Consider the following 26,210-nt stretch of genomic DNA (forward strand, 5'->3'; position numbering starts at 1 on the left):
ATTAGCAGCTGCAGACAGAGATTCTGGACCAAACGTATTGACCTAATCTCATCTTCACCCCCGGATCCTCTATGGGATATGCATTTTGTCTCACACATTATCGTTGGCCAGCTCTCGGTGCAAATCTCACTAACAACGGCGGTTTCACCCAGAACCCAAAGACTTTCTGTCTATCAGCCCAACCCTTTCCTGTCCCAACCAGCTCCATATCAAATAGAAACAGCAGTTTCGCCCCAATCAATCTCATTTCAGCCCACGCTAGGTTCTTACCAAGGCAGTTCCTGGGCCCAAAAGAGAAAGGTTGGCAGCTATTCGGGCGATCAATGGAAAATGGCCCCTTCTCCTGACATTCTGGCAACCACCGCTCCGGTAGGAACTCTTGTGGACGGTAGAAGTTGCGTGGGTCGTGGTAGCATGAAAAGTGATTGACACCCACTGTCACTCCAGCGGGTACAAATTTACCGTCAATAACTGCGCCGTTGGCGGGGACAATTCTGGGTAGAGTCACAGCTACAGGAGGGTAGATACGCAGCGTTTCCTGAAGTACGGCGTTTAGATATGGCAGCTGGGCGACAGAAGATATATCTATCTGCTCGTACTTCTCGAATGCGCTACGGATCTCAGCGATGAGTCGGTCGTACACACTCACATGCGATAGAATGTAGTATGTGAACGCGCTTAATGCTGTCGCTGACGACTCTGACCCAGCTATGCTGAAGGAAAAAGCATTGACATTTATCTCTGCCCGTGACATCCCTTTTTCCGTCTCCATCGCAGCGAGGATGTAGTGCAGAAAGTCCTTGCGGTCGGTGTTTCGACCTATGCGACGATTAATGGTTTCAATAACTCGCTGCATGTTCTGTGCCCGTGCTCCCGCAATGGACTTGGGCATGAATAGCTGCTGAAAAGACAGTAGATTATAGTAGGCGAACATTTGGATAAAAATCAGTTCTTTGGAAATTGCACGGATAGATCTCACAAAGGGATCGTATTCCGCGGTGTTCAGGCAATGGAACCTTTCGCCGAAGGAAAGGTCTCGAATGAGATCATATGCTATTGATATGAGAATCGTTGAATTAGGTTCAGATAGCCGCTAACATACCAATGAAGGTAAACCAGTCTACCATGTTCTGCGGGCCATCGTTTGCTCGAGCGGCTAGTTGTCGCATGAGCTGATCTACATAGCTCTGCATGATGCATTCTTGCTCACGTAATGCTTTTTCGGAAAAAGCATGCGATAGAAGCCGTCTCTGTCTCGTATGTGTCTGTCTGTCTGCCGTCAGGATATCTGTTCTTTGTCAGTTTCGACCGAGGCACTCCTTGAAACGGAAGTATACTTTGTACGCCAGTTGGCGTTCGCAGCGAAAAGACAGGATCTTTGCCCATCTCATCTGATCGCGGTCCGTAGATAGCTCTCCATGCTTCCTCCGAATTATAGGATAGTTCGTTTGGAGCTACTCGCACGGTGTGGCCGTATCGTAGATGCAATTCGAGCAGCTTCTGGTTTAGCCGGCCGTGAGCCTGGTACCAGCACCATGGTAGCCGCGTGGCGGCCCATAGACTGGGGCCCGGATACCGTCTCAGTGGATGCAAAAATGCATTGTAGGATACGTAGAGAACGATGCATGCGAGCAGCTGTTGACATCAGTACAAGCCGCCTCGCGCTCTCGAAGACTTACCAAAGCAAGGGCAACTGCACCAAGTCCAAACATAGGAGCTAAACTGACAACCTGAGTCCATGCCATTCCTCTGAATATTTGGAAACATGGTGTTAGTGTAATGAGAGCTAGAAAGACATGTGTATCGGCGAGATTCTGAAACAGCCCAATTGAGTAACTCGTGGAGTTCGTCTCCTCCTCTCCCAGGAAAAGCAAGTCCCGAAGTGGATGTAGTCAGCTGTGCAATCGGACCCCGAGACTCTGTGAGACCTGATAAATAGTCAGCATTGCAATTTAAACTGCGATCAGGCAATGGAATGCGAGTGGGGCGTTTATCAGAGTATGAGTTTAGGCGCAAGGGGGTGACGCCTACAAAGATCTAGACTGTTACTATATCGGACATACGAGAAAACTGGCAAATACAGGAGGGACTACTACATGAACCCCACTAGCTAATTAGGCCAAACTAATGCCAATTAACCTTTATGCTTTTACTGCAACATTGGTCTCTGAAACAAGTCATAAGGAAAAGGGATTTGTTCGATTGACGAATAGAATGTTAATTTCAGAGAAACTTTATCTTACCCCGAATTTGAACCCAAAAGTATATCTAGAAAGTTGGAAAAGAAAGTACTAGTCATCGGTCATCCCGTAATAAGGGGCAATGCCGCGTAAGTATACAGTCCATCAATTTACCGAAGTATGGTTGGGGATTGTCGTACAGTAACCCTGACAGGAATATCGCCAGCAAGTTCCCGTATACAGCAAATGTTGTTACTTTCAATGCACAAGCAGAAAGCATGGACTATGGCATGTGGCTGAATCAGGTGATAACACCCAAATCTAGATGAGATACAATAATAAACCCTTGCCTTATGGTACTCCTATACCACCCCCGCTCCTTCCCCTCTGCCACATTCATCACTGAACCATCGAACCACTGCACACAGACTCACATCCAACATGACCGTCCCCAACTCAGAGGACACACACGTCCTTATCATCGGTGCAGGTATCACAGGCCTTATCCTCGCACAATCTCTCAAGAAGGTAGACTTGACCCCCACGCCGCCATGATTTCCCCAAACACCCCTCCCTGGGTAACAGTAATTGTCTAACGTGCCGTAGGCCGGCATCCGCTACTCCATCTTCGAAAAGGAGGTGTCCATGAACTATCGCAGCAATGAATGGACGATGGCTATTCACTGGTCTCTCGACCGTCTGCGCGACCTCCTCCCCGCCGACCGTTTCGCACACATGGAATCCGTCTCGTGCAACCCTGACGTTGCGCTGAACGCGGGCGGAAACTATCCCATCATCCACGGGGAAACTGGCCACTTGATTGCCGGTGTGCCGTATGCCAAAGGTCTGCGGGTTCCGCGCAGTAAAATGCGGGATCTGTGTAGCAAGGGGATTGACGTCCAGTATGGAAAGAATCTGATCGATGTGGCGTTCACTGAAAGCCATAAAGGAGTAGTTGCATTCTTTGATGATGGTACCATGGTTACTGGAACTATCCTCATCGGTGCGGATGGGCCTCGCTCGAAGGTCCGCGAGTTTGCCATGGGTTCGGCCGAAAAGGCGGCTGTTAGTCGCTTTCCTATTTTCCATACTAACATGACCGTTACCTACAACGATGCCGAGAAAGCTAGATATGTGAGGCAACGTTTTCCGACGAGTTATCTGGCTTTGAGTGATAGGTCGTATCATGCATTCCAATCTAGTAGGTATCCATATCTTGTTTTCGTCACTTGGGTGAGTTGCTGACTGTGTAGTTTCGAGCATGCCTGATGGTCCCGATCACCCTGAATCATGGATATTCCATTTGGCTATGGCCTGGTTCATGGACCACGGTCAACCTGCAACTTACCGCGAAAGATTAGACATGATCCGCGAGAAAGCCCAGAGTCTCGCTGAGCCAGCTCGGTCCTCGTTTACTTGGATCCCGGATGATACGCAGGTCCATAAAGCTGATATCAGCTACTGGGTCACTCAGCCTTGGGACAATCGACAGGGAAGATTGACGTTGGTTGGGGATGCGGCGCATCCGATGCCGCCGTGTAAGTTAACCCTACAGTAACTGAACATAATCATGTACTAATAGTGTTATGATTCCGATGATTAGACAGAGGACAGGGCCTCAATCACTGCATATGTGATACATCTCATCTTTTGGCTGGTATTCAGAAGGTAGTGGCTGGGACGACTACTCTGGAGGAGGCGGTTACTGCGTACGAAGCAGAGATGATTCCCCGCGGTCACGAAGAGGTCAAATGCTCGGTAGAAAACGGGTATATGCTGCATGATTGGGAACAAGTCCGTGAAAGTCCTGTTTTCCGACAAGGGTTTCGGCCTATGAGTGGTCACGATCGTGGGTCTGTTGACGGACATGAGAAGATGCAACCAAAGGATATTGTAGCTAATTGAGTGTGGTAAGGGAGGCACATGCATCTGTCGTGCGAGCTATGAGATATCAGTACTACGATTGATAATGATGCTGTTTACGTCGTACTGCAAAACGCTGGCTTGTTATTGGGGTACTATTGGATCTAGTACGACACAATGGCGCAGTCGTTACATATCCATATCATGCAATTGCGGAGTACCGCACTGAGCTAGCATTGCTAAGTACACTTCAAATTTAGCCGACATACAGTAGACTTTCTGAATCAAATCCCAATACAGGTGAAAGCTTCCGAAGTAAGCGTTAGTCGGCTGCCTCCTTGTACATGACCTGCTTACGGCCCAAAACCACTCGCCCAGAACTTGTATCGCACTGCTATCCAACCGACTTGATTACTTAAGAAAGTAATATATGATAGCCATAATATGACTCCTATGATGGTAACATTCGACAACAGAAAGGACGGGGATATACCAGCAAAGCCACGTGCGCCATTTCCAGATATGGGAACCTGGGCACCACAGGGCATGTGTCGTGATACCAGAGCTAGCCCATAAGGCTGAAAGCCTTTCTATGGGAAGACATCCCTCAGTCGGGTGCTGTTAAGGCTAACTGACAGGGATTATTCCGGTCAATACCAGTGGCGGCAAGATGCCTGACAGATCTGTACGAGATCCGATCATCTGACGACGATTCCGACATCATGGCATCTGTATTCCCCGAACTGTATATTCCGTATCGGAGTCACTAAGCGTTCCGGACACCGAAACTTAACTTCTCCAGCTCCACATGTCATGTCTTGTGCTCCGCGGAAGCATGTGGAATTGCCTCGGAGACCGAATGTTATCTTCCGACTCTTGGTGGAATACCCTTAAGTTGGAGATGCTCACGTTTGTTGAAATGTAGCTCCACCGCTTTGTGCCATTCCTCCTACCACTATTCATTGGGCCTGTGTTAAATGATGGCCTCTGAACGCCTCTACGCTTTGACAATCTATGGCTACCGCAAGCCAGGTATGCCTGAGGATGAGTATCATCGTTATCTAAGTGATCACCATGCTGTTTTGGTGAGACACCATCTCGTGAAGATGGGTATTGTCAGATACACTCTGGTAGGTTGGCTAAGAAACTGTGAGTGGGAGAAGCTGCTGACGCTGCTAGACGCACAACACGTCCGAGACAAAAGAGATGATGAAGCGTATCTTTGGAAACCTTCCCGAAGGCCACACCTCTGATTGCGACTGCTTGGCCCAGATTATCTTTCGTGATGTGGAGGATTATGTCCGCGCTCGGAATGACCCTTACTACAAGGAAGTCATTTTTCCCGATCATGAGAATTTTGCCGACTCAAACAAGACCCAGTTTGTGACTGGCTGGGTGGAATGCCATATTGTTGATGGGAAGATAGTCTAGAAGTATCTCATTTAGAGTGATAGTGGCGAATGGATAAGCAAAGTGCTACAGCCAATATTTGAAATCGGGCAGCTGAAATCCTCTGATGTCGACTGTGGTTGGCTGTAGACTAGATGCAATATCAAGTATTGATTCTTGATTATCTTCTTGAACTCCTACCACCTATGTTGATAGTAACCTTAGTTTGCCCAAGAAAGCATGATATTGTGATCTTTGTGTTTGTCCCTACATCATATGTTGCATGTGGCGACTGATCAAATAAGTGTGACAATGCAGCTATGGAACATGTTTATTGCATGACTCTCCATCTGTACAACATTTGTACATCAGCAGTATCCAAATCCTTTCATTGTCGCCATGGCATAACGGGAATGTGCGCTAGGTTCGCCTTTCTCCAGAACTCTCCGAGAATCGACCCGTATCTGCGTCGTCAGCGACGCCCCCTCAAGCGAAACAGTGGGCCAAGGCCGAGCTGGAAGTACATGTTCGGACATCATTCGATCATTAGTTGGCATTAACTGCCAGGGTGTAGACTCTTATAGGTCACTATTATCTAGCGTGTCAGCAGTACTCGGGAATAAACCCCTGTCGTCTCGTGTTATGCTAGGATACCAACTCCCTAATTCCAAATGAATAGCTTTTCGAACATTATGAATACATTTCTTCTCCAGATGTCTGTCAGCTCATGAAAGGAAGAATCTCACACCTCTTGATAGAACTAAGCCTTCAATCTTATGATCATGGTCGTCAGGACAATGCTGGAACATTCGAGCACAAAAACCGATACTTCAGCCATGAGCGAGATGGAGACAGTCGCCGAAGTATTCATTTTCGGTGATCAAACGGTAGCATTCGAGTCGACGCTACACATGTTGCTGCACGTGAAGGACGATGCAGTTCTCACTGACTTCTTTGATCGCGTTGCGTACCAGTTGCGGCGACATGTCGGGAATCTCCCCTTGCATCAGCAAGAATGGTTCCCTTACTTTACTACCCTCATTGACTTGCTAGCCCAGCACCAAAACTGCCAGGCGGCTCCAGCATTAAAGTTGCCCCTGTTATGTGCGACGGAGCTTGGCCAATTTATTAGGTGAGCCGTTGGGGTCTTTTTCCACATGCTCATCAATGCATGATTCTGAACTTTATGTAGGCATTATGGACAAGCAGGAAGAACATACCTTGCACCAGAAAGTACCTTTCTAATTGGGGCTTGCACGGGGGCTTTTGCAGCAGCAGCAGTTGCAACTTCCCAAACTTTGGCAGAGCTTGTTCCTGCTGCGGTTGAAGCCGTCACCGTTGCGTTACGGACAGCGCTGCGATCACTGATCCTGCGAATTGACCTTGAATCTACTGTACATGAATCACAGAAATCATGGTCCGCTATTGTAGGGGCCTGTGAGCCTGAAGCAGCAAGTGCAATCCGGAGCTTCAACATTGAGAAGGTTTGTGGAATCCACAGCCCAGGGAAACAGAAGCTGACAACCACAGGGGCTGCCTCCTGTAGCTCGTCTATACCTCAGCTCAGTCAGTCGAACGAATGTTTCGATTAGCGGGCCTCCACGCCTTCTGGGCCAGTTCCTTTTATCATGTGCCTGGAAGCACTCGTTACTTCCTATTGAACTGCCATACCACGCGTCGCATCTCTTCCGGAAGGACGATGCAGAATTTATTGTGGGCGAATTCCACGACTTCTCACTGCTGAAGTACACGCAACGGACCAAGGTTGTTTGCGCCGTTTCTGGCGAAGTTGTTGCAGCGTCTGACCTGCGCAGTCTGCTGCATCGAGCTGTCCAGGAAGCCCTCTGTGAGCCTCTCCAGTGGAATTGCATTACTGCATCTCTTTCTCAGGAGTTAAGGCAGGGCCAGTTTACAGAATGCGTGATCAACCAAGTCTCATCGCGAAGCGGATCGCTCATCAGCTCAGCTTTATCACAAGAAGCATTTCTCGGAGTCAAAATCGTGCAATCTATAGGAGATGTTGCCGTGTCACCTATCTCGAGCCCAACTGGCAAATTCTCTCAATCAAGCATTGCCATTATTGGGTTCTCTGGACGCTTCCCGGAATCTGGCTCTAATGAGGAATTCTGGGAGATGCTTCTGGCTGGTCGAGATGTACATCGCACCATTCCCGAGGATCGGTTCGACTGGAAGGCCCACTACGATCCCACTGGCAAGACAAAAAATACCAGTCGCGTGAAGTATGGATGCTTTATCAAAGAGCCTGGGGTGTTCGATGCTCGCTTTTTCAATATGTCTCCTCGGGAGGCCGAGAATGCAGATCCGGCACAGCGATTGGCCATCACTACGGCATATGAGGCAATGGAGATGGCGGGGCTGGTGCCAAATGCGACACCGTCCACCCAAGGGGATCGCATCGGGGTGTTTTATGGGGTGACGAGTGATGACTGGCGTGAGGTCAATAGCGGGCAAAATGTTGACACATACTTTATCCCGGGGGGAAATCGTGCCTTCATTCCCGGAAGGATCAGGTATGTTATCTCGATTGATGACTGAAGTACTACTCTGCTGACAGCACAGTTATTTCTTCCGGTTCTGTGGCCCTAGCCTGAGTATCGACACGGCATGCTCATCCAGCTGCGCGGCTATTCAAACAGCGTGTGCCTACCTATGGCGAGGTGAATGCGACACAGCCCTGGCTGGAGGCGTGAATGTGTTGACGAACCCTGATAACTTCTGTGGACTGGATAGGGGCCACTTTCTGACGGCTAAAGGTTGGTCTTACCAATTCTGTGTGAGAAGTTTTCGACTGATAAGACAGGCAATTGCAATGCTTTTGATGATGAAGCGGACGGATACTGTCGCTCAGACGCCGTTGGTACCGTTATTCTCAAACGCCTAGAGGATGCTCTGGAGGATAACGATCCCATCTTTGGAGTCATCCGTGGTGCATACACCAACCATTGTGGTCGAACAGACTCCATCACCCGACCTTTTGAAGGCGACCAAGCGACTGTGTTCAATCGGATCATGCGATATGCTGGAGTCAACCCCGAAGACGTGGGTTACGTGGAAATGCACGGCACTGGAACCCAGGCCGGGGATGCCACTGAGATGAAGTCGGTGCTATCTGTATTTGCGCCTCATGTGCGCAGACAGAACGCTCTGTACTTGGGTACAGCAAAAGCTAATATGGGCCATGCTGAGTCTGCTTCCGGAGTTTCTTCCTTGATAAAAGTGCTACTGATGATGCGAAATGATATGATCCCACCGCACTGTGGCATCAAGACTCGGATAAACCATACCTACCCAAATGACCTAAAACAGCGCAATGTGCATATTCCATTCAAACCCACACCTTGGCTTCGTGAACAGATGCCGCAATTCAAGCGAACAGTGTTCTTGAATAACTTCAGCGCAGCAGGAGGTAATACCGCCATGCTCCTCGAGGATGCACCAATTCGAGAGAGCAAGTTGGCTGCGGATCCTCGCTCCAAGCACCTAGTGACAGTGACAGCGAAAACCATCAAATCTCTCAAGGGGAACATCAGTACTCTAATAGCATATTTGGAGCAACACCCGGGTATATCCTTGTCGTCTTTATCCTACACCACCACTGCCCGACGTATCCACCATAGCTATCGAATCATAGTGTCCGGCTCTGATACAGGGGAATTCCTACACCGGATGCAAGAGATTTTGCCGGGATTGGAGAGCCACAGACCAGTTCCTCCACCGGGAAAGCTGCCAAACATTATTCTGACGTTCACCGGACAGGGCACCCTCTATGTCGGTATGGGCAAACAGTTCTACGACACGGTACCCTCGTTCAGGGCAGACGTCACGAGGTTCAATGAAATCGCAAGCCAAATGGGCTTTCCAAGCTTCTTGCCTCTTATTGATGGCACCATGATCAACCATCAGGAAGCATCGCCCACCGTAGCCCACCTCGCCTTGGTCTGCATTCAGATGGCACTATACAACTACTGGAAGTCTCTAGGGATAATACCATCGGCAACCATTGGCCACAGCCTCGGCGAATACCCTGCACTGTATGCTTCGGGTGTTCTTACAGCCTCGAGTGTAATATATTTGGTGGGCGCTCGGGCTACCTTGCTGGCGGAGAAGACCACCCCACGGACTCATGCCATGCTGGCGGTGAAGGGGTCCGTAGATTGTATCCAGGGCGAGCTACAGAATACTGGGTGCGCTCTGGCTTGCCTGAACCAACCTTTTAGCAATGTTGTGAGCGGATCGATCAAAGCGTTGATGCAGTTGAAGGACTGGCTCACGTCTCGTGGCATTGAAAGTGTCCAGCTTGATATACCATATGCCTTTCACTCCGCACAAGTGGATCCGATCCTAGATGACTTCATGGCGATCGCTGCGGGTGTTCAGTACTGCGTTCCATCAATTCCATACATCTCACCTCTTCTGAGCAGGGTCATTCCAACTGGCCAGCCAAATATATTGGGAGCTTGCTATTTGAAAAACGCATGTCGTGAGCCAGTCAACTTCCAGGGTGCTGTCGAAGCAGCAGAGAAGACTGGTCTAGTCAACGAGAAAACCATATGGGTGGACATTGGCTCGCACCCGGCCTGCTCAGGCATGGTAAAGGGCATACTGGGTGCAAAAAGCGTCACAGTTGCATCGCTCCGGAAAGGCTCAGATCCCTGGAGTGTGCTATTGGCAAGCCTAGAAGTCCTTTACTCCCATGGTATTGACATCCAGTGGGCCGAGTATCATCGCGGGGTTGTTGGTGCTCGCGAGGTCCTCCAACTGCCGCGGTATGATTGGGATCTGAAGAATTATTGGATTCAATACAGGAACAACTTTTGTCTCTTGAAAGGTGAAGGCTTGGCTCCTGCGGAACAGCAAGCAGTGTTGCCGCATATGGAGTCTCCGCGCATTCCCCAGTATCTTTCTCCATCTGTCCAGAGAATTCTCGAGCAGAATGACGGCCCAGAAATATCTACCCTCTTAGCTGAGTCAGATATTCACGAGGCAAGGCTGGCGCCAATATTGGCAGGTCATGTTGTTAATGGCGCGATGCTATGTCCATCGGTAGGTAAAAATGTAGCGTTAGGTTGTTATATGCTGACATGGCCCAGTCACTCTATGCCGATATTGGTATAACTATCTCGAAGCACATGCTGGAGGAAATTGGAAAATTCACCGATACAGTTGGACTAGATGTCACTGACATGCAGGTGCAAAACCCATTGATCTCTCGACCAGACACTGAATCGCAAGTCTTCCATGTGTCTGCATCGGCAGACTGGAAAATAAATAGCATCTCCTTCCGATTGTACAGTGTCAACGGCAGGGGTAAAAAGACTGTCGAGCACGCTGCATTTGTGGTGCACATTACCGAGCAGGTTCAGACATGGTTGACTGAATGGAAACGTCATGCACATTTGGTACGGAGTCGAATTGCCTCCCTACATCGCAGCGCGGAAGAAGGCGACGCGCACAAACTCAAGCGACGCCTGGCATACCAGTTGTTCGCCACTCTCGTGCAATATGAAAAAAGCTACCAGGGGATGCAGGAGGTTGTTTTAGACTGTGACAATCATGAAGGCACTGCCAAGGTATCCTTCCAGATCGACGATAACGGCTTCGTGTTCAATCCGTGCTGGATAGACAGTCTTGGGCATATTGCTGGATTCATCATGAATGCCAGCGATGCTACTCCTTCCAAAGAGCAGGTCTTTATTAACCATGGCTGGGAGCGTATGCGATGCGCCGTGCGGTTTGACAAAGGAAAGCAGTACCAAGTGTATAACCGAATGCAGCTGGAGACGGGGACAACCTACGTGGGTGACACATACATATTTGAGGGAGAGACAGTAGTGGCAGTGTATCAAGGGATTCGAGTAGGTAACCACATACTTTGAGATGGTGTAAAAGGCTAATGTTTGTAGTTTCAAGGGGTCCCTCGACGACTTCTCGACCGACTACTGCCGCCCAAGTCGCAGTCGCGCCTCGCAGAGAGGAATCAGGAAGTGCACCCTACAACAGCACCCGTCAACAATCAACCGGTATGCCGAAGAGCTGGTTCTCCATCTGTACCACTAGCTCCAGCTCCACAGCCCAAGGCGCCGGTAGGTTCGTCGGGTGGTATCGCAGAGCGTGTAATGGCCATCATTGCCAAAGAAGCGGGCGTCGATCTATCAGACTTGGGGGCTAATGAAGAGTTCGCCAACCACGGGATTGACTCGTTGCTATCACTGACCATCTGTGGTCGTATTCAAGAGGAGCTGGATGTTGATGTTCCATCTTCGTTGTTCGTAGACTATCCCACTCCTAAGGATCTGGTCGGTTTCTTTGGTGTGGAGGATGACTCTTCTCAGCACACATCCTCCTTGGAAGGAAGCACCGAGGACGACACATCAAGCTACGAGACGGTTGCGACTTCAGAGCACGAGTCGGATGTGTCTGTATTGGAGATTCTCCGGACAACGATCGCCCAGGAAGCGGGCATATCAACCGATGAGCTGACACCGACCACGGCGTTTACTGATATCGGCGTGGACTCATTACTCGCCCTTACCATTGTGAGCACCATGTCAGAGACCTACGACATAACCCTGCCTTCAAATATGTTAATGGAGAAGGTGAACCTGGAAGAGGTCGGAAATGCACTTGGTCTTGAAGTGAGCCCGAAGACTTCCTCACAGCATTTGATGCTTCCTACGCCCGCTTTCGATCTATCTGTTGGTCCACAAGCCACTTCCATCTTGCTGTGGGGTAAGCCCAAGACAGCTAAAAAGATACTATTCCTCTTCCCGGATGGGTCAGGATCAGCCACATCCTACTCTGCCCTTCCCAAGCTTGGCAACGACACAGCTGCGTATGGGCTGAACTGCCCATGGATGAAGACACCGGAGCAGATGACAGTCAGCCTCGAGGAACTGACAGCAAAGTACCTTTTGGAAGTACGTCGACGTCAGCCGAACGGTCCATACTATTTGGGCGGTTGGTCCGCTGGAGGAATCTGCGCGTACGAAGCTGCCCGCCAGCTCGCGCAAGACGGTCAGACTACGGCCAAGCTAATTCTAATCGACTCACCTAACCCAATCGGTATGCAGAATCCCCCGAAGAGAATGTACGACTTTTTCCAAAGCATCGGACTCTTCGGGACCAGTGGCAAGCCACCACCTGATTGGTTGATCCCGCACTTCAATGCCTTTATCCGGTTGCTGGACGCATATCGGATCCAACCACTTGGAGCGTCCATCGAGACTCACATAGTGTACGCACGCGACGGAATCTGCAAGGATGCTGGTAGCCCTCGGCCGGAGCGCCGGCCAGATGACCCGCGTGAGATGGTCTGGTTGATTGAGAATCGGACGGACTTTAGTGGGGATGGGTGGGCATCGCTGTTAGGAAGGCCAGACCTCCATATCGAGGTCCTGAGCCAGGTCAATCATTTCTCGATGATGGATCCAGGGAAGCATATGGAAGCGTTTGAGGGGTTTCTTCGCCGGGCTTTGCTGTAGGAGTCTCACCTATGAGTCTCATAGCAGTAGATAGGCATGGAAAATGCTGACGGAATTACATCGCTGTTGTCATGACATCCGGTGACCTTCTGAATCAAACCGCTCTTTGTCGCACTGCATACTTTAAGCTGGTTTCACCCCTGTCGCTGACTTGGCATGGGCTGATGGCACAAAGACCGCCAATTAAGCGGGACGTCCTTGCGTATTGGCAGGGACATTGATCCAATCTGGTGATTTCCTTCGGATGCCGAGAGCGCGCAAGCCCTGCCATGGATGCCAATTCTGCCTGCGCTGTGTAACTCGGGGTTATAGTATAAAGCCGGTAGCTGTTTATTTCCGATGACTTGCACTTACACTTCTCAGACTACATTAGCATCTACTGGAAATAATCATCATTTAGACGAATCATGTCTCTCACCGACCTTGCAGCTCGAATCACCGCCAACGCCCAACTCCTCGATGCCCATCTTCAGTCACACAACCTGCCATACCCGTCGACATCTATCAGCACACCCCCCGACTTCCCCAACCCAGACAACGACCCGAATGTGGAATCAGCCCGCATAGCCCTTCTCGAAGACACCCAGACTCTGCGCAACTACGCCCTCGGGCCAGCGCAGGTCGTCCGCGAACTATGTTGGAGTGTATGCTATATCCTATTCCACTTACACCGACCCTACTAACAACAACATATAAACAATAGACAATTGATCTAGCAGTCCAACAATTCCTCTACCACTTCTCCATCCCAACCCTAATCCCCTTGAAGTCCAGCACCAGCTACGCCACATTATCCTCCCAAACTAATCTTCCAGAGCGCACTCTCCGACTTCTCCTCCGCCAATCGTTCCTAAATGGCATCTTCCACGAACCGGAACCAGACCGTGTCGCGCACACGGCGTCTTCGGCTGCTCTTGTGATGAATGCACCTTTTTATGACTGGTTCGGGCATTCGGTGGAGGAGGTATTCCCCGCTAGTGCGAAGCTTGCAGAAGCGTTGGAGAAATGTAGTCGGAGAGGGATAGAGGGAGGGAGGGCGGAAGATAGTGCATTTAGTTTGGCTATTGGTGACGGGGAGAGTGTGTTTGAGTTCTTTGAGAAGAGGCCTGATAAGCAAAGACGCTTTCGGGGTGCTATGGAAGCGGTGGGTATGGATGGGGGCCATGATTTGGGGTTTGTGGTTGGGGGGTTTGATTGGGGGAAGTTGGGGAGGGGGATCGTTGTGGATGTAAGTCACCACTTCCTTATGTCTCTTTGCTTTCGACAATTAATCATGATTTGGATATTTGTAGGTAGGAGGATCCTCGGGCTTCTTGAGCATTGCTCTGGCAAACGCATACAAGAACTTGACCTTCGTGGTGCAGGACTACAAACATACCGTTGATGAAGGGCATGCGGCACTACCCTCTCATCTGAGTGTACGGATATCCTTTCAAGCGCATGATTTCTTCGCTCCGCAGACTGTGACCGGTGATGTGTTCCTCCTTCGCCATGTCTGTCATAATTGGTCTGATGAGAAGGCGGCGCGGATTCTGCGGAATCTGGTCCCTGCTATGAAGAGCAGTAGTCGGATTTTGCTGGTTGAGGTTGTGACTGTTCGTCCGGGGGTCGTGAATCGGGTGCAGGAGAGGTATATGCGGTTAGTCAGTTCCTTGTATTTACGTCTTGGTTATGTTAAGGATGGTTGCTGACTTGGACAGGAATGTCGATGTTACTATGTTGCAGATGCTGAATACGCAGGAGAGGAGTAAAGAGGATTGGGAGAGTGTGGTCGCTTTGGCGGATAAGAGATTGAAGGTTCTGGAGGTTCATAGGCCGGAGGGGAGTTGGGATTCGATTATTGAGATCGGATTTGTGGTGACGAATGGACATGCTTAGATGCATGTCGCTGGTTGGGTTTTTTTTTTTTTTTTTTTTTTTTTTTTTTTTTTTTTTTTTTGTTTTTTTTTTTTTTTTTTTTTTTTTTTGATGCTGTTTCTTTCAAGGTTATCTTGGTATGATAGTCTTCGAAAGACAAAAATATACATGAAGAAAAGGCTCCGCAGGAGACGTTATAGTCATTTCATCGCCATCAGTCTGCCATCACATTCTGCAATCAATGTACTATCAATCCATCTACTCAAGGTTAAGTGGATATTTCCTCAAGTATCTCTCCAACGTAGTCAACTCCCCCCTCGCCTGCTCCGCCGACCACTTCACCTTCTCCTCCGTCCCATCCCCGTAATACCCAAACACCCTGAAGAGCGTAAACATATCCACAATATGATCCCTCATCATCTCCGGCAGAAACCCCTTCCAAGTCTCCTCCGGCACCTCACGATACACCACCGTCTTCCCCGACACGCGGCTCATAGTCTCTACCATCTCCTCAAAACTATACATCGCGGTAGCACAGCAAAGCACCTTTCCCTCATACTGATCAAAATCCGCCACAATGGCCGCCACCCACTTCCCCAGATCATCCTCCGTATTAATCAACGGGAGCTTCACATGAGCCGGAACAGGCAAAAGCAAAGCGTATTCACCATTTTCCATACGTCGCGGGGCCATGGTCTCATGGAAATTCGACATGAATGAGCCTGGTGCGACGAAGGCGCTTCGAATCGGTTGCGTACGGATGTACTGCTCCACTTCTTCTTTGCCGTCGAAATGGCCGCCGTTCTTTAGCCATCCTTGGGAGATTTTTGAAATGCTGGGCAGAGTGGAGTAGATGTAGTAGGGCACGCCCACTGCGACCGCGGCGTTGATTAGGGCGCGGCCATGCGTGACTTCGTGCTCGTAGGTGTGGCCGTCGTAGATTGTTGGGGTGTTTGCAAACACGACATGTGCACCTGTAAAGGCGCGTTGGAGTGATTCGGGGTCATCGAAGCTGGCTGCGACGATTTCGATGCCTTTGGATGCTAGGTCTTGTGCTTTTGGACTGTTGGGGTCGCGAGTTGTGCCTCGGATGGTATACTCCTGGCTTAGTTTGGGGTCGGAGAAGATAGTGTGGACGATGGAGCTGCCTTGTTGGCCGGTGGCGCCTACGACCACTAGAATCTTGGACATTGTGGTTGAGGTAGTTCTGGCTTTGGTTTGATTCTGTTGTTGCTGGGAGTTGTCGCTGCAAGGTGGCGGCGCACGAGGCCTTGCAATTTGTAGGAGACAAAGGAGTCGCTCGTATTCTCACGGAGACCGAGCAGCGAAACTCTGCATCTCGGAACAAAGAACGGAGTCCGAAGATGTTGAGTGTGCGATATTCAAATATCCCTGTACACTATGGATCTTAGGATTTGCTCGTTAAGTCCGACCCTTAAGTCCGACCGCTGGTATCATGGCGATGGCCTTAGTGCCGTATTCTTGATATTCCCCGAAAGCATAATCCTTTCTTTGTGCAGATTTCATGGCTGTCGATTGACGTTGGCTGTCCTTGGTTCGCTGCCACGGTTACATTTGGGTAGTCATCTGGAAAGTCTGGGGATACCGTTATGATAAGCAAATCTGATCGATTTGCTTCTTCGGAGTAAGAAAATACTGTCCGCATATAGTCATGTCACTGTAGACACAATGCGTAGAGGGATCTGCTGCATGATCAATCGGTTTGGTGCCGCCATTCACAACACTGAGCCTGAGAATAATTCCGTTAGTAACGAGAAGATTGTGGAATATGTCGTTCAGGCCTCTGAAAGGAGGCGCGTAAGGTAGTCGAGTTGTATGGTTGCATGCATTGATATCCGGTTTATATTTAGACCCGGGAGCTTGTATCCTGATCTTGCCATATATTACAGACTCGGCCGCCCACAAAAACCAGGTAAAGAGTCGTGCTGGCATTCGTATTGCATTAGGGCGTCCCATCCTGAACTTCATACTGTGCGCTTGAACCACTTCGAGAGGCGACAGACCTCTAATTTCCTTGGCTATTGTTCTTCTGCTGTCTCAGCGCATGTTAGTTTATCGGAATACCACATGACAGGGCCTGGTATACTGTAAATCTTCGCGATATCCAGGCAAAGGGTTTTCGAAACATGAAAGGCATAGGCCCCCTTCTACTTGTGAAGAAGTCATAACTGAGTATTATCAGGGCGAAGAAAAATATATAGACTGGATGAATATAATCCGCTACCGACAATGAACATAACATAGGGCAGGGTTTGTTTGATATACATCTGAATGAGTCTTGAGGCGTTTCTGCCTGATAATGGAAAGAAGCAAGGTAATATATATAAGGATAGGCCTTGCCGGACTTTCAGACAAGTACAAGCCAATATATAACACAGTGGGCTGCGCTACGGTATTCACATCCCAGATATATGGAATTTGGTAGCTAGTGTGCTTCGGCAAGTAACCCACCTTTCGTCATAATTCTGGTCAGTAGAGCGAGTCTCATCGACTCCAGCACAACGATGGGATCTATCTGGAACGTTTACGTTTAGCCTATCTCAGTGCTTCCTCCGCCCGACAAAGGCTGAAGCTAGTATGCAAATAAACATGCGCGGAATTAGAGCTAGACTAGACTTTCATGTCAAATAGGACAACTTTCACATGCTACATATGTGTTAAGTCGCCTGCAAGTCTGGAGTGACAATCGCGGAATGACAAATCAACACCATTACAAGCCTATATTTATCGCAGCCCCTCTGTCAGTCACCGATTGGTGGCCAATAATCCGACGTCAGTTTCCGTGATTGTGTTGTCGTCTTGACCAATAAGCTGCGATGCTCAAAATTTCCCGAAGCGGCAGACTTCCAAGCCTTTTCCGGTTGTCATATGAAGCACATATCATTTATGGATTCGTGGAGTGCGCCTGTTGTGATCCTTCGGTGTGGCTGCGAGGCTTACTGCATGCGTAACATGAGCGCCTGTTATCCCGCCCCGTTAAGGCTCTATGGGGATTTCTCTGCTGTATTACTTCAGAGGGGTTATCAATCGCCCTCAAGAGATTACTGAGCATGTTCTGTTGCACGCAAATACTTTCCGATTTTCCTTTTAGGCGAACTTGGATACCGGTAACACGGACTAGGTGCTCGTCAAAGTGGTATATCTGCATCTCCCGAAATGCTCAGTGACCAGGTGTAGAGAAATAGGCCTTTACTCTCATTGGGTATTTTTTGCACTGCAGGTGGAGTCGGTCTAGGTCATGACTTATTTGGATTTCCCGACCATTGAATGAAATGGGGGTTTCCCTTGGTGCGGTCGTTGTAAACCTGGCCTAGCACTCTCCCAACTATTTCGTCCACGATCGGTCTGTCGTGGGGGGAGAAGGCAGATTGAATAGTTGCAGAAATGTGCAGGTGGCAGGGGATGCTCCGCCTCGCCCCTTTTCCATTGTTGCTAATGCAGTCCAGCGAATTGTCCTCGTGATATCTCGATAGGCCCGTTGACAACCGAGAGACTTTGCGCTAGCATACCTACCTGCACGTCTGATAGGGCGCTTATCTAAAGTTCTCGACGTTATCATCGTCGCTGCTGTGGCTAGCGTTGTGCGTTCGTAGCAACTTTTAGTCCCTACAGTACGTGTTGCAATTTCAGCCCTGACCTACTGGTGTGAACATGTAGACCAGTCACACTGTGTATCCTAGCTTGATGTTACGCATAGCTTCTAGACATGTCCTTTTGACTGCTGGATGAATGACTGTCCCTGACATTAGCAGTATGCCCGTATCCCTTTCTGACCCTGACCCACGTGGTTGTTATTTGAATGGCGCGTCTTCCTTGCAGCACATTAGCCCAGATTGCAATCCGACCGGGGTTACTGACAAATAATGGAGTGATAGAGGGATAACCTATTCATCACAAGAATGAGCTTAGCCATGGAAATAGAGACAGTCTAGGGAGCATGGGCGTTTCGGGTTCGAATGGACTATCACTGACCGCTACCATCGGACTCTAGCTACGGTCGCATATGAGATACACCAATGAATCCATGACAACTTTCGTGACCCGGGCTGCTCCAACCACTGCGAGTGACGTAGGCGTCTTGGAGAAGATGCATCGGAGAGGGTTCGGTTTAGAATCGCGATGCTAAGGAACCGGTGGGGTACAGAAAGCATCCTATAATTGGAGCTAAATGGGTAACTCTGTAGAGTTGAGTGGACACTCGAATCAGTATGATCCATTCAGGATTGTTTTACCATCCGTCAAGGCGATAGGAACGGCATATTAGTGCTAGGATAGACTTCATGGGAGAAAACGAGAAAAAAAGAGAAAAGACAGTGCGGGCAGATGGACGGGTCGGGCCGGAGTGTCCCTCTTGTTTCCTCTCCACCGCGTGATCCTCCCCTACCCTCTTGCCCTTCCCATCTTTGCCCTCCCATCCTTCCATCCTTCGTCCCAACAACTTCATTCGCGACAGCCACACTCCCATTTTCCACCAACGCGAACACTGTTGGTCAAGGCGCGCACGGTCGTCCATTGATTCCAGATCCTACAACATGCAGTCCAGATAACTGATGTCCTTACTATGTCAACGACGAATCCTGTCCTCTCCCGAGAACATAGCTGGTTGTTGGGAAACCGTCATCATGGCATTTAGCCGACAAAAGAGTCATTGTGGATGGCTCTGATGGAACCACCCAGGCGATTACTTACTGGGAGGTGCTTGACGGTCGCATCCTCCGTCAGACTGATGAGCCATGCCCCGGTGCGACAGAGCCTCATCCGAACCTTCTTACATGTGAACGGAGATAATCAGGTTGACGGGTGCCTTTGCATGTAAGATTCTGTCTTGGCTCTTCCTCCAGGACGGCAAGCCAGCGCGAGGGAGTATGGCTGAGCCTCGGGATGACGCCGTGAGGGGATGCCACACTCCCCCTCCCTCCAAATTAATCAGTGCGTTGCGCGTGCGCTATCTGCGACAAAGTTTGACTAGTATGCTCGAGTGCACGCGGTTGCAGATAGCGTAGCCTATGCTGCCTTCCGGAGAAACTTGACTTCGGATCGCTAACAGCATCTACCAATCCTATTGGCTGGCAGCTCACACTGGAGTGTGCGTAGATTCAATAATGCCTTTGTTCGGCCTCCATGAGAACGAACAACCCTATCCCATGTCCAGGTCTTACCACGAAAGGTAGGACTTGATCGGTTCGCAGATCTAGTAAGTTACTGTGGTCGTTGATCAGCGCGTGGCATTGTCGATCGCATCCAGCTGGTCTAGTCGATCCGGTTTGTAGAGAGCAGACTGGTGTGATGGGACACGAAGAAGGGTGCCCTTCAGCCAGCCCAGTCCTGCTTATCTGAAGTCCTTTGGTGGCGAATTCGGGGTTACCATCTCCGATGATAACATTGTTGGCTTGAAGAGACGATCGGTTGTAGCCGCCAGCCATGGATCGTCAGGTTTGGGTAAGATGCCATGACGGGGCCGTTGTTGAAAATGGGGCGATGAGGGTTCAGGGATTACGCAGCGGATGTGACTGGGACCTGCAGCAGAGGCCGTGCAAGGGAAACTTTTTTGATCTGCTGTGAGGTTGGCTTGCAGCGACCTGACTGGGGGAGAGAAAGGGACAGGGTAGCACGAACCATGGGGCGTGAACAGGCCGTTCGTGTTAGCTTGAGGCTGACGGACGAGAGTTCATCTGACAGCATCATGGGGGTCGATCAGTGTGTCTAGTGCTTCCTAGTGGCTCTCGACCACAATACCCGTCTGGCCTGTAGGGCACCACTCACTAGTCATCACATCTCAGCAATGGCCCGTTCAGGCACCGCTCGGCGCCAGCTCTGTCCTTCACTTCCTCTAGACCGAGAGCTGTATCTCAGTAGAGCCCTTCACCTAGCCCCCATTCATCATGTTTCCAGTTTGAGCAAGACGAAAGCTGATGTTGGAGTTGGACAGGGTTTTGAGATAATGATTTGGCATGCTCCTTCCTCATCTGTCTATCTTCACCCCTCCTCGTCACCCTCAAATACTTGTGCCCGTTTGTCTATATAACTCCTGTGATTCCCATCACTCTACAACATATAAATTGGACTATTGAGCATCCCGATTCTGTCTCCTATACTTCCTCGGCCATACTCATCCTTCCACCTGTCCAGATATTTGGCCATAATATTCTTTTTCTATCCTCCACATAATATAGTTATACAAGATGAGCAACATTTTGGATACCTTCCCTGAATACGCCCAGACGACATCTCTGGATCATCTGCGAGAGACCCAGTATAGCTACTTGGACGAACGGGGTCACACATACCTCGACTACACCGGTTCTGGTCTCGCAGCCAAGGAACAGTATCATGCTCATAATGCACGCCTCACGGAGCAGGCCTTTGGCAACCCGCACTCCGTCAGTCCCACTAGCGAAAACTCCACCCGACTCGTCGAGCAGGCGCGCGCCCACGTACTTTCCTACCTTAATGCCTCTCCCGACACATATACCGTCATCTTCACTCAGAATGCTACGGGAGCAGCACGTCTTGTTGGAGAATCCTACCCTTTCTCCCGGCAGAAGCAGTTCATCTTGACGGCAGACAACCACAATTCTGTAAACGGAATCCGGGAGTACGCTCGAGCAAAGCATGCACGCACCGTCTATGTGCCTGTGCAGTCCCCGGAGCTCCGAGTCAGTCCGGCTACTTTGGCATCAGTTCTCGGCGGCCACTGGTGGGAGTGGGGACGAGACCGACTAGCATTGACCAAAGGAGGCCGTCCGAACCGTGATCGGGGACTATTTGCCTATCCAGCCCAGAGCAACTTTAGTGGAGTGCGCCATCCCCTCGAGTGGGTGACATTAGCCCAACAATGTGGCTTTGATGTGCTCCTAGACGCTGCGGCATATCTGCCTACCCAGAAGTTGGATCTGTCTCCCAAGAACCCCCAGCCTGACTTTGTTATGGTCAGCTGGTACAAACTCTTCGGCTACCCCACCGGTCTAGGCTGTCTGATTGCCCGCCGTGATGCTCTTAGTCGCCTCTCACGGCCCTGGTTCTCCGGCGGGACAGTCAAGACGGTGGGGGTAGCGCTGACCTGGCACGTCATGGCCGCCGACGAGGCCGGGTTTGAGGATGGCACCCTGAACTTCCTGTCTATTCCGGATGTCCAAGTGGGTCTGGAATGGCTGGAGCGCGTGAACATGTCTTTGATCTCCACCCGAGTGCGCTGCCTTACGGGCTGGTTCCTCCAGCGGCTGCTCGAACTCCGTCACAGCGATGGTTCCCCGATGGCCGAAGTTTACGGGCCCACCGACCTCAAGCGTCGTGGCGGCACCATTTGCTTCAACTTCCTGGACGCCAAAGGAGATATTGTGGATGAGCGGATTGTGGGGCAGGAATCAGCAACTGCCTCGATCTCTCTGCGCACTGGCTGTTTCTGCAATCCAGGGCCTGCAGAGAAGGCTTTGCGGATTGATACGCGGCCGCTGAGGCGCGTACGACGTCGTCTCCGCAAGGGCCTAATCCCGATGGACACCTACATCAGCATTGGTCGTCTTCCGTCGGGAGGGGCCATCCGGGTATCGTTTGGCGTGGCCTCGAATACAGCAGATGTAGATCGATTTTTCGAGTTTGCTACCAAGACTTACCGGGACCGGGTGCCCGATACGAGTGGACTTAGCCCGCGTGATGGGTGCTAGCGGGGTATGAATGTGGATGTGTACATGTTTATCGAGCCATCTGTTGTCGTAATGTTCTGTGTATAGCTGTCATACCAATTAAAGTGTTTAGAGTAAAGGTGTTCTCATTGGTCTTTGCACTCCTGCACTATTGATTGTATTCCGTGCTAGGGCGAGTTCGTCTTACTAGGACGGGGACCAATATTTGGGTCATCCTAGTCTCACCCGGTTAAACGCCCCCCACGCATGTGAATCTGTCTTAGATCGGCTATCTGGCCGGTCTGGACTAGCGATCTCACTATGCTTGATGCAGACGAACGAAGAGGGGCGCGGATGGCTCGGGGCCGAGACGAATATAGGGCACCTCGAACCGGGGGGGCAGCAGCAGCAGCAAGTAGTAGGGCACGATGGTGCTCCTTCGGTCTGGGGATCCATCCAATCAGCTCATCTATCTAGCATATCCGGGCTAGCTGAGATCAAGCCAAGGATCCTTAACAAAGCTATTGATGTGATGAAAAAGTGACTTTCTATCATCATCCCTCCTCTATAATGCACAGCCACATATTGATCGACATGCGCCACAGCCTCGTGGGCGTTGCTTTTTGCTGCTGCCGATCCTCTCGATCGCATCCGCTGCGACCCATGATGTGATTTACTTTACGTTGCATGAACCAGTGTCTTTCCCTTCCCCACTTGAGTGAACCGGTTTCGATCTGGTTCTTCCATCATCGGGAGGGGTTGAACCCCGAGCCCCCCGAAGGATCTGAGATTGGATATTTTGTGGCGGTGCTGAGTATGGATGATCCCCTCCTCCTCTATCTTGCTCATGCAGGGATAATTACTCGGTCCCGCTGCCAACCTGTACTTTTTAATCTTTAGCCCTGACACATGCCTTACTTGCTTGCTTGCTTGCTTAGCCAGTATGATCTATACGGAGTAACTCTCTCAGGTGCCCAGCACTCCATCAGCTCAGCCCTTTCACTTCCCTCCTGACCCACCATACCGAAACAGGGCATCGGTCCCTGCCAAGACTGGCAATGGCTTCCTTTTCTCCTGCTGAGCGCCTGTTTCCGATCCCCCGATCGAGCGCTTCGCATGTAACCTGCTGGTGTCTCGGGGGTTCATCGGGTATCAGCTGTCAGCCGTAGAACATGCAGCTCTCTGATGGTGAACCAGTAGATACTCTCGTGCGCCTAATTATGCAGTTTGCTGCCTTCGTTGCCTAACACCTAGATTGCCTTTATTGCCTTCGCTTGCAGGCCGTGATCCTCGGATACGAACTATCCGTGTAGCCTCGACGCGTCAGCCTGGAGGTATGGGTGGTTCGTGCGCGTGTGGATGGCTGAGATCATGGTCTAGGTACTGTGGCAATCTTTCTGCGGCTGGGACGGCATCTCTTGCCCTCTGGGGTAATGTTGTCATGGGTAAGGTGTCTACATTCTCCCTGGTAGAGTTATAATATAGTCTATTATACTCCTATCCCTGAGTGATATTATGCCAATGCTAATGCTTCTACGATCTTGGTCATAGTGAGTGGCCCGCCAGACGGAACATGGTACCCTAACCCGCCCGATATGCTTGCGAGGACACCCTTTCAGATTGCCAATACCCATTTCCCACCCTCAATAATGCATTTCTCAAACAACTACATCTCAATAAAAAAGATATCATATCCATAATATCCTAATATGCCGTAGACCCTCGTTCGATGATAGATCGTATAAGGAGCATCTCCGTTCCCCACCGCAGTTTCAGAAGGTTTCACCTAGAAACACCCGATATTAAGCTTAACCTTTTATAACCTGATCCTGATCCCATACTCTTTTCAACACTGTAAATTCCTCCACACCTGGCGTGTTCTTCATTCATTCAACCATACATACATACATTCTTTACTATTCAACTTCGTCCACTCTTTCAGAAAAACATATAGTCAAAAATGTTCACCTCAACCACCCTCCTCCCCCTCCTCGCCTCCTCAGCGCTGGCGCTGCCCGCCCTCACCACCCGCGCCCAAACCCAAGCCTCCACCTCCCTCTGCGGCGACTACGACTACATCATCCTCCAGGACTCGCCATGGATCGTGTACAACATGCTCTACAATGCCGATGAGATCGTCGGTACCCAGTGCACCGACTACGGCGAGATGACTACCTCCACGAATGGCACGAAGGAGGTCGTTTGGAGTAGTGTGACTGATATTGAATATGTAGAGAGCACGTAAGCCACATCCCTCCCTCCTTCCTTTAACCCTTTGTTCCCGAAGTTATCTAATAGATGTACAGTAACAATGTCCCCAAGGGATACTCCTTCGTCGGACTAACCGAGAACCTGGAGACCAAGATCTCGGCTATCGAGTCCATCCCAGCGGAATATACTTGGTCGAGGACGAATTCTACTGCCTTTAAGGGTAATACCTTACCTTTCCTTATCCCAAACTCTATCCTGATAATCAATATACTAACAATAATAATAAATGGTACAGGCAACGTCTGCTTCGACTTCATCACCTCCCCCACAAAGGGCGACTCCACCTCCACCTCCGCCCACGAACTCATGCTCTGGTTGCAATACGAAGGCGGCCAGCTCCCTATCGGCTGGACCAACGGGGCCGTCGCCACCATCGATAACCTCTTCGGCACGTCCTGGAAGCTGTACGAGGACGTGAATGAGGATTCGGGCGTCACTGTCAGCTCGCTGTTGCCTGATACCCAGTTCGAGGGCTCCTTTGAGGGTGATCTCAAGGAGTGGTTGTTGGAGTTGGTCCAGTTGGGCAAGTTTACGAAAGAGGCGTATGTGAATGTTGGTAATGGAGGGTGAGTTTATACCTCTTTTTCTTTTTGAGAATATTGGGTTCGGTGGAGAGATGCTGATAGTTTGTAGTACTGAGTTCTTCTACGGTAACTCCGTTATGAATGCTACCTTGGGATTGCAGATTAACCTGGATTAAATCATATCCAAGAGCGGTATTCGGGGGAAACTCTTGCGGGATGTTATTCCTTTTTGTGAGAGTGTTTGGGCTTGGATATTAAATTCCTATGGCTAGTCTTGTGTAACACTGCAGCTGTCACATATCTACCCTTGACATAAGTCTAATCCGAAGTGTCAAAATTAAACGTTAACCTTGTTGCGTAAGATGCTTATTGTAACACAAAATTACAACTTGCTCAACAACCGGGTGTTTTTGCTGGGTTATTTGGATAGATCAAGTATTGTGTTTCTGGGTTAATCTTGCTATTGATTATGAGTAGGGCTAACAAAAGAGGGACACGACGAAGAGAATAAACAAAGATCGACCAAGTCTTTGTAGTAAACCGATACCACATAATATATATTCGCATACATAAGATCATCCTCTCTTTCCCAAGGAATTTCAACAAGAAACTTGTCTCCAAAGAGAACTTACATCCACCAGAGCCAACTGAAATATATATCTTCAACCCATCTTAAGTTGTCACGGATTATTACCTCTGTTATCTCGTTATAAGAGGTCGACACAACCCAACTCGTCGGTGTGATTCCTTCAGATGAAACCAAACAGCGGGTGAAAGAGTCGACTTTAATCTAGATCATGAAAGGATTGGATTCCTATAAGAATATATGAGACGGTAAGAAGAACCAACCAACAAAGAGTGTTATGACCGTAGACTAGCATCGGAACAAATCCGTGGCCACGCTGACTTGGTCGGTTCGTTCCAGAATGTCAGAAAGTTACTCGGATTGGCCGTGTCTAAGGTTTGCCCCCGCGTTGAACC

The 26,210-nt window shown here is 49.8% G+C and overlaps 9 protein-coding genes across 9 annotated transcripts; 6 read left to right on the plus strand and 3 right to left on the minus strand.

The window, feature by feature from the left end:
• Positions 1–97: 97 nt before the first annotated feature.
• On the minus strand, positions 98–1,712 carry BO88DRAFT_426051 (cytochrome P450; the record flags this gene model as incomplete). Its single annotated transcript, XM_025708874.1, has 4 exons — positions 98–1,053; positions 1,103–1,288; positions 1,338–1,635; positions 1,680–1,712. 4 exons carry the CDS (start codon positions 1,710–1,712, stop codon positions 98–100), a joined length of 1,473 nt encoding a protein of 490 aa, XP_025562319.1.
• An 846-nt stretch (positions 1,713–2,558) lies between these two features.
• Positions 2,559–4,344, plus strand: BO88DRAFT_435860 (FAD-dependent oxidoreductase). Its single transcript, XM_025709530.1, has 4 exons — positions 2,559–2,708; positions 2,787–3,381; positions 3,434–3,718; positions 3,784–4,344. Exons 1-4 carry the CDS (start codon positions 2,622–2,624, stop codon positions 4,083–4,085), a joined length of 1,269 nt encoding a protein of 422 aa, XP_025562320.1. The 5' UTR covers positions 2,559–2,621; the 3' UTR covers positions 4,086–4,344.
• Positions 4,345–4,988: 644 nt separating this feature from the next.
• Positions 4,989–5,525, plus strand: BO88DRAFT_435861 (EthD domain-containing protein). The gene is made up of 2 exons (XM_025709531.1): positions 4,989–5,173; positions 5,223–5,525. Exons 1-2 carry the CDS (start codon positions 5,021–5,023, stop codon positions 5,472–5,474), a joined length of 405 nt encoding a protein of 134 aa, XP_025562321.1. The 5' UTR covers positions 4,989–5,020; the 3' UTR covers positions 5,475–5,525.
• Positions 5,526–6,268: 743 nt separating this feature from the next.
• On the plus strand, positions 6,269–12,934 carry BO88DRAFT_389664 (type I polyketide synthase; the record flags this gene model as incomplete). Its single annotated transcript, XM_025704928.1, has 7 exons — positions 6,269–6,564; positions 6,625–6,916; positions 6,963–7,963; positions 8,013–8,206; positions 8,254–10,496; positions 10,544–11,308; positions 11,357–12,934. 7 exons carry the CDS (start codon positions 6,269–6,271, stop codon positions 12,932–12,934), a joined length of 6,369 nt encoding a protein of 2,122 aa, XP_025562322.1.
• Positions 12,935–13,341: 407 nt separating this feature from the next.
• On the plus strand, positions 13,342–14,812 carry BO88DRAFT_435863 (O-methyltransferase; the record flags this gene model as incomplete). The annotated part of the gene is made up of 4 exons (XM_025709532.1): positions 13,342–13,578; positions 13,638–14,162; positions 14,227–14,573; positions 14,635–14,812. The coding sequence occupies 4 exons, from the start codon at positions 13,342–13,344 to the stop codon at positions 14,810–14,812; spliced, it is 1,287 nt and encodes a 428-aa protein (XP_025562323.1).
• Positions 14,813–15,049: 237 nt separating this feature from the next.
• On the minus strand, positions 15,050–15,982 carry BO88DRAFT_463677 (NmrA/HSCARG family protein; the record flags this gene model as incomplete). The annotated part of the gene is made up of 1 exon (XM_025711276.1): positions 15,050–15,982. One exon carries the CDS (start codon positions 15,980–15,982, stop codon positions 15,050–15,052), a length of 933 nt encoding a protein of 310 aa, XP_025562324.1.
• Positions 15,983–19,768: 3,786 nt separating this feature from the next.
• BO88DRAFT_58988 (uncharacterized protein) lies at positions 19,769–20,414 on the minus strand. Its single transcript, XM_025712987.1, has one exon. It carries the CDS (start codon positions 20,233–20,235, stop codon positions 19,909–19,911), a length of 327 nt encoding a protein of 108 aa, XP_025562325.1. The 5' UTR covers positions 20,236–20,414; the 3' UTR covers positions 19,769–19,908.
• A 459-nt stretch (positions 20,415–20,873) lies between these two features.
• Positions 20,874–22,476, plus strand: BO88DRAFT_463678 (aminotransferase class-V; the record flags this gene model as incomplete). The annotated part of the gene is made up of 1 exon (XM_025711277.1): positions 20,874–22,476. The coding sequence occupies exon 1, from the start codon at positions 20,995–20,997 to the stop codon at positions 22,474–22,476; it is 1,482 nt and encodes a 493-aa protein (XP_025562326.1). The 5' UTR covers positions 20,874–20,994.
• A 1,819-nt stretch (positions 22,477–24,295) lies between these two features.
• BO88DRAFT_463682 (concanavalin A-like lectin/glucanase) lies at positions 24,296–25,582 on the plus strand. Its single transcript, XM_025711278.1, has 4 exons — positions 24,296–24,675; positions 24,741–24,865; positions 24,941–25,271; positions 25,339–25,582. Exons 1-4 carry the CDS (start codon positions 24,395–24,397, stop codon positions 25,403–25,405), a joined length of 804 nt encoding a protein of 267 aa, XP_025562327.1. The 5' UTR covers positions 24,296–24,394; the 3' UTR covers positions 25,406–25,582.
• Positions 25,583–26,210: the final 628 nt, after the last annotated feature.

Source organism: Aspergillus vadensis (assembly GCF_003184925.1).
Source record: "Aspergillus vadensis CBS 113365 unplaced genomic scaffold BO88scaffold_13, whole genome shotgun sequence".
NCBI lineage: Eukaryota > Fungi > Ascomycota > Eurotiomycetes > Eurotiales > Aspergillaceae > Aspergillus > Aspergillus vadensis.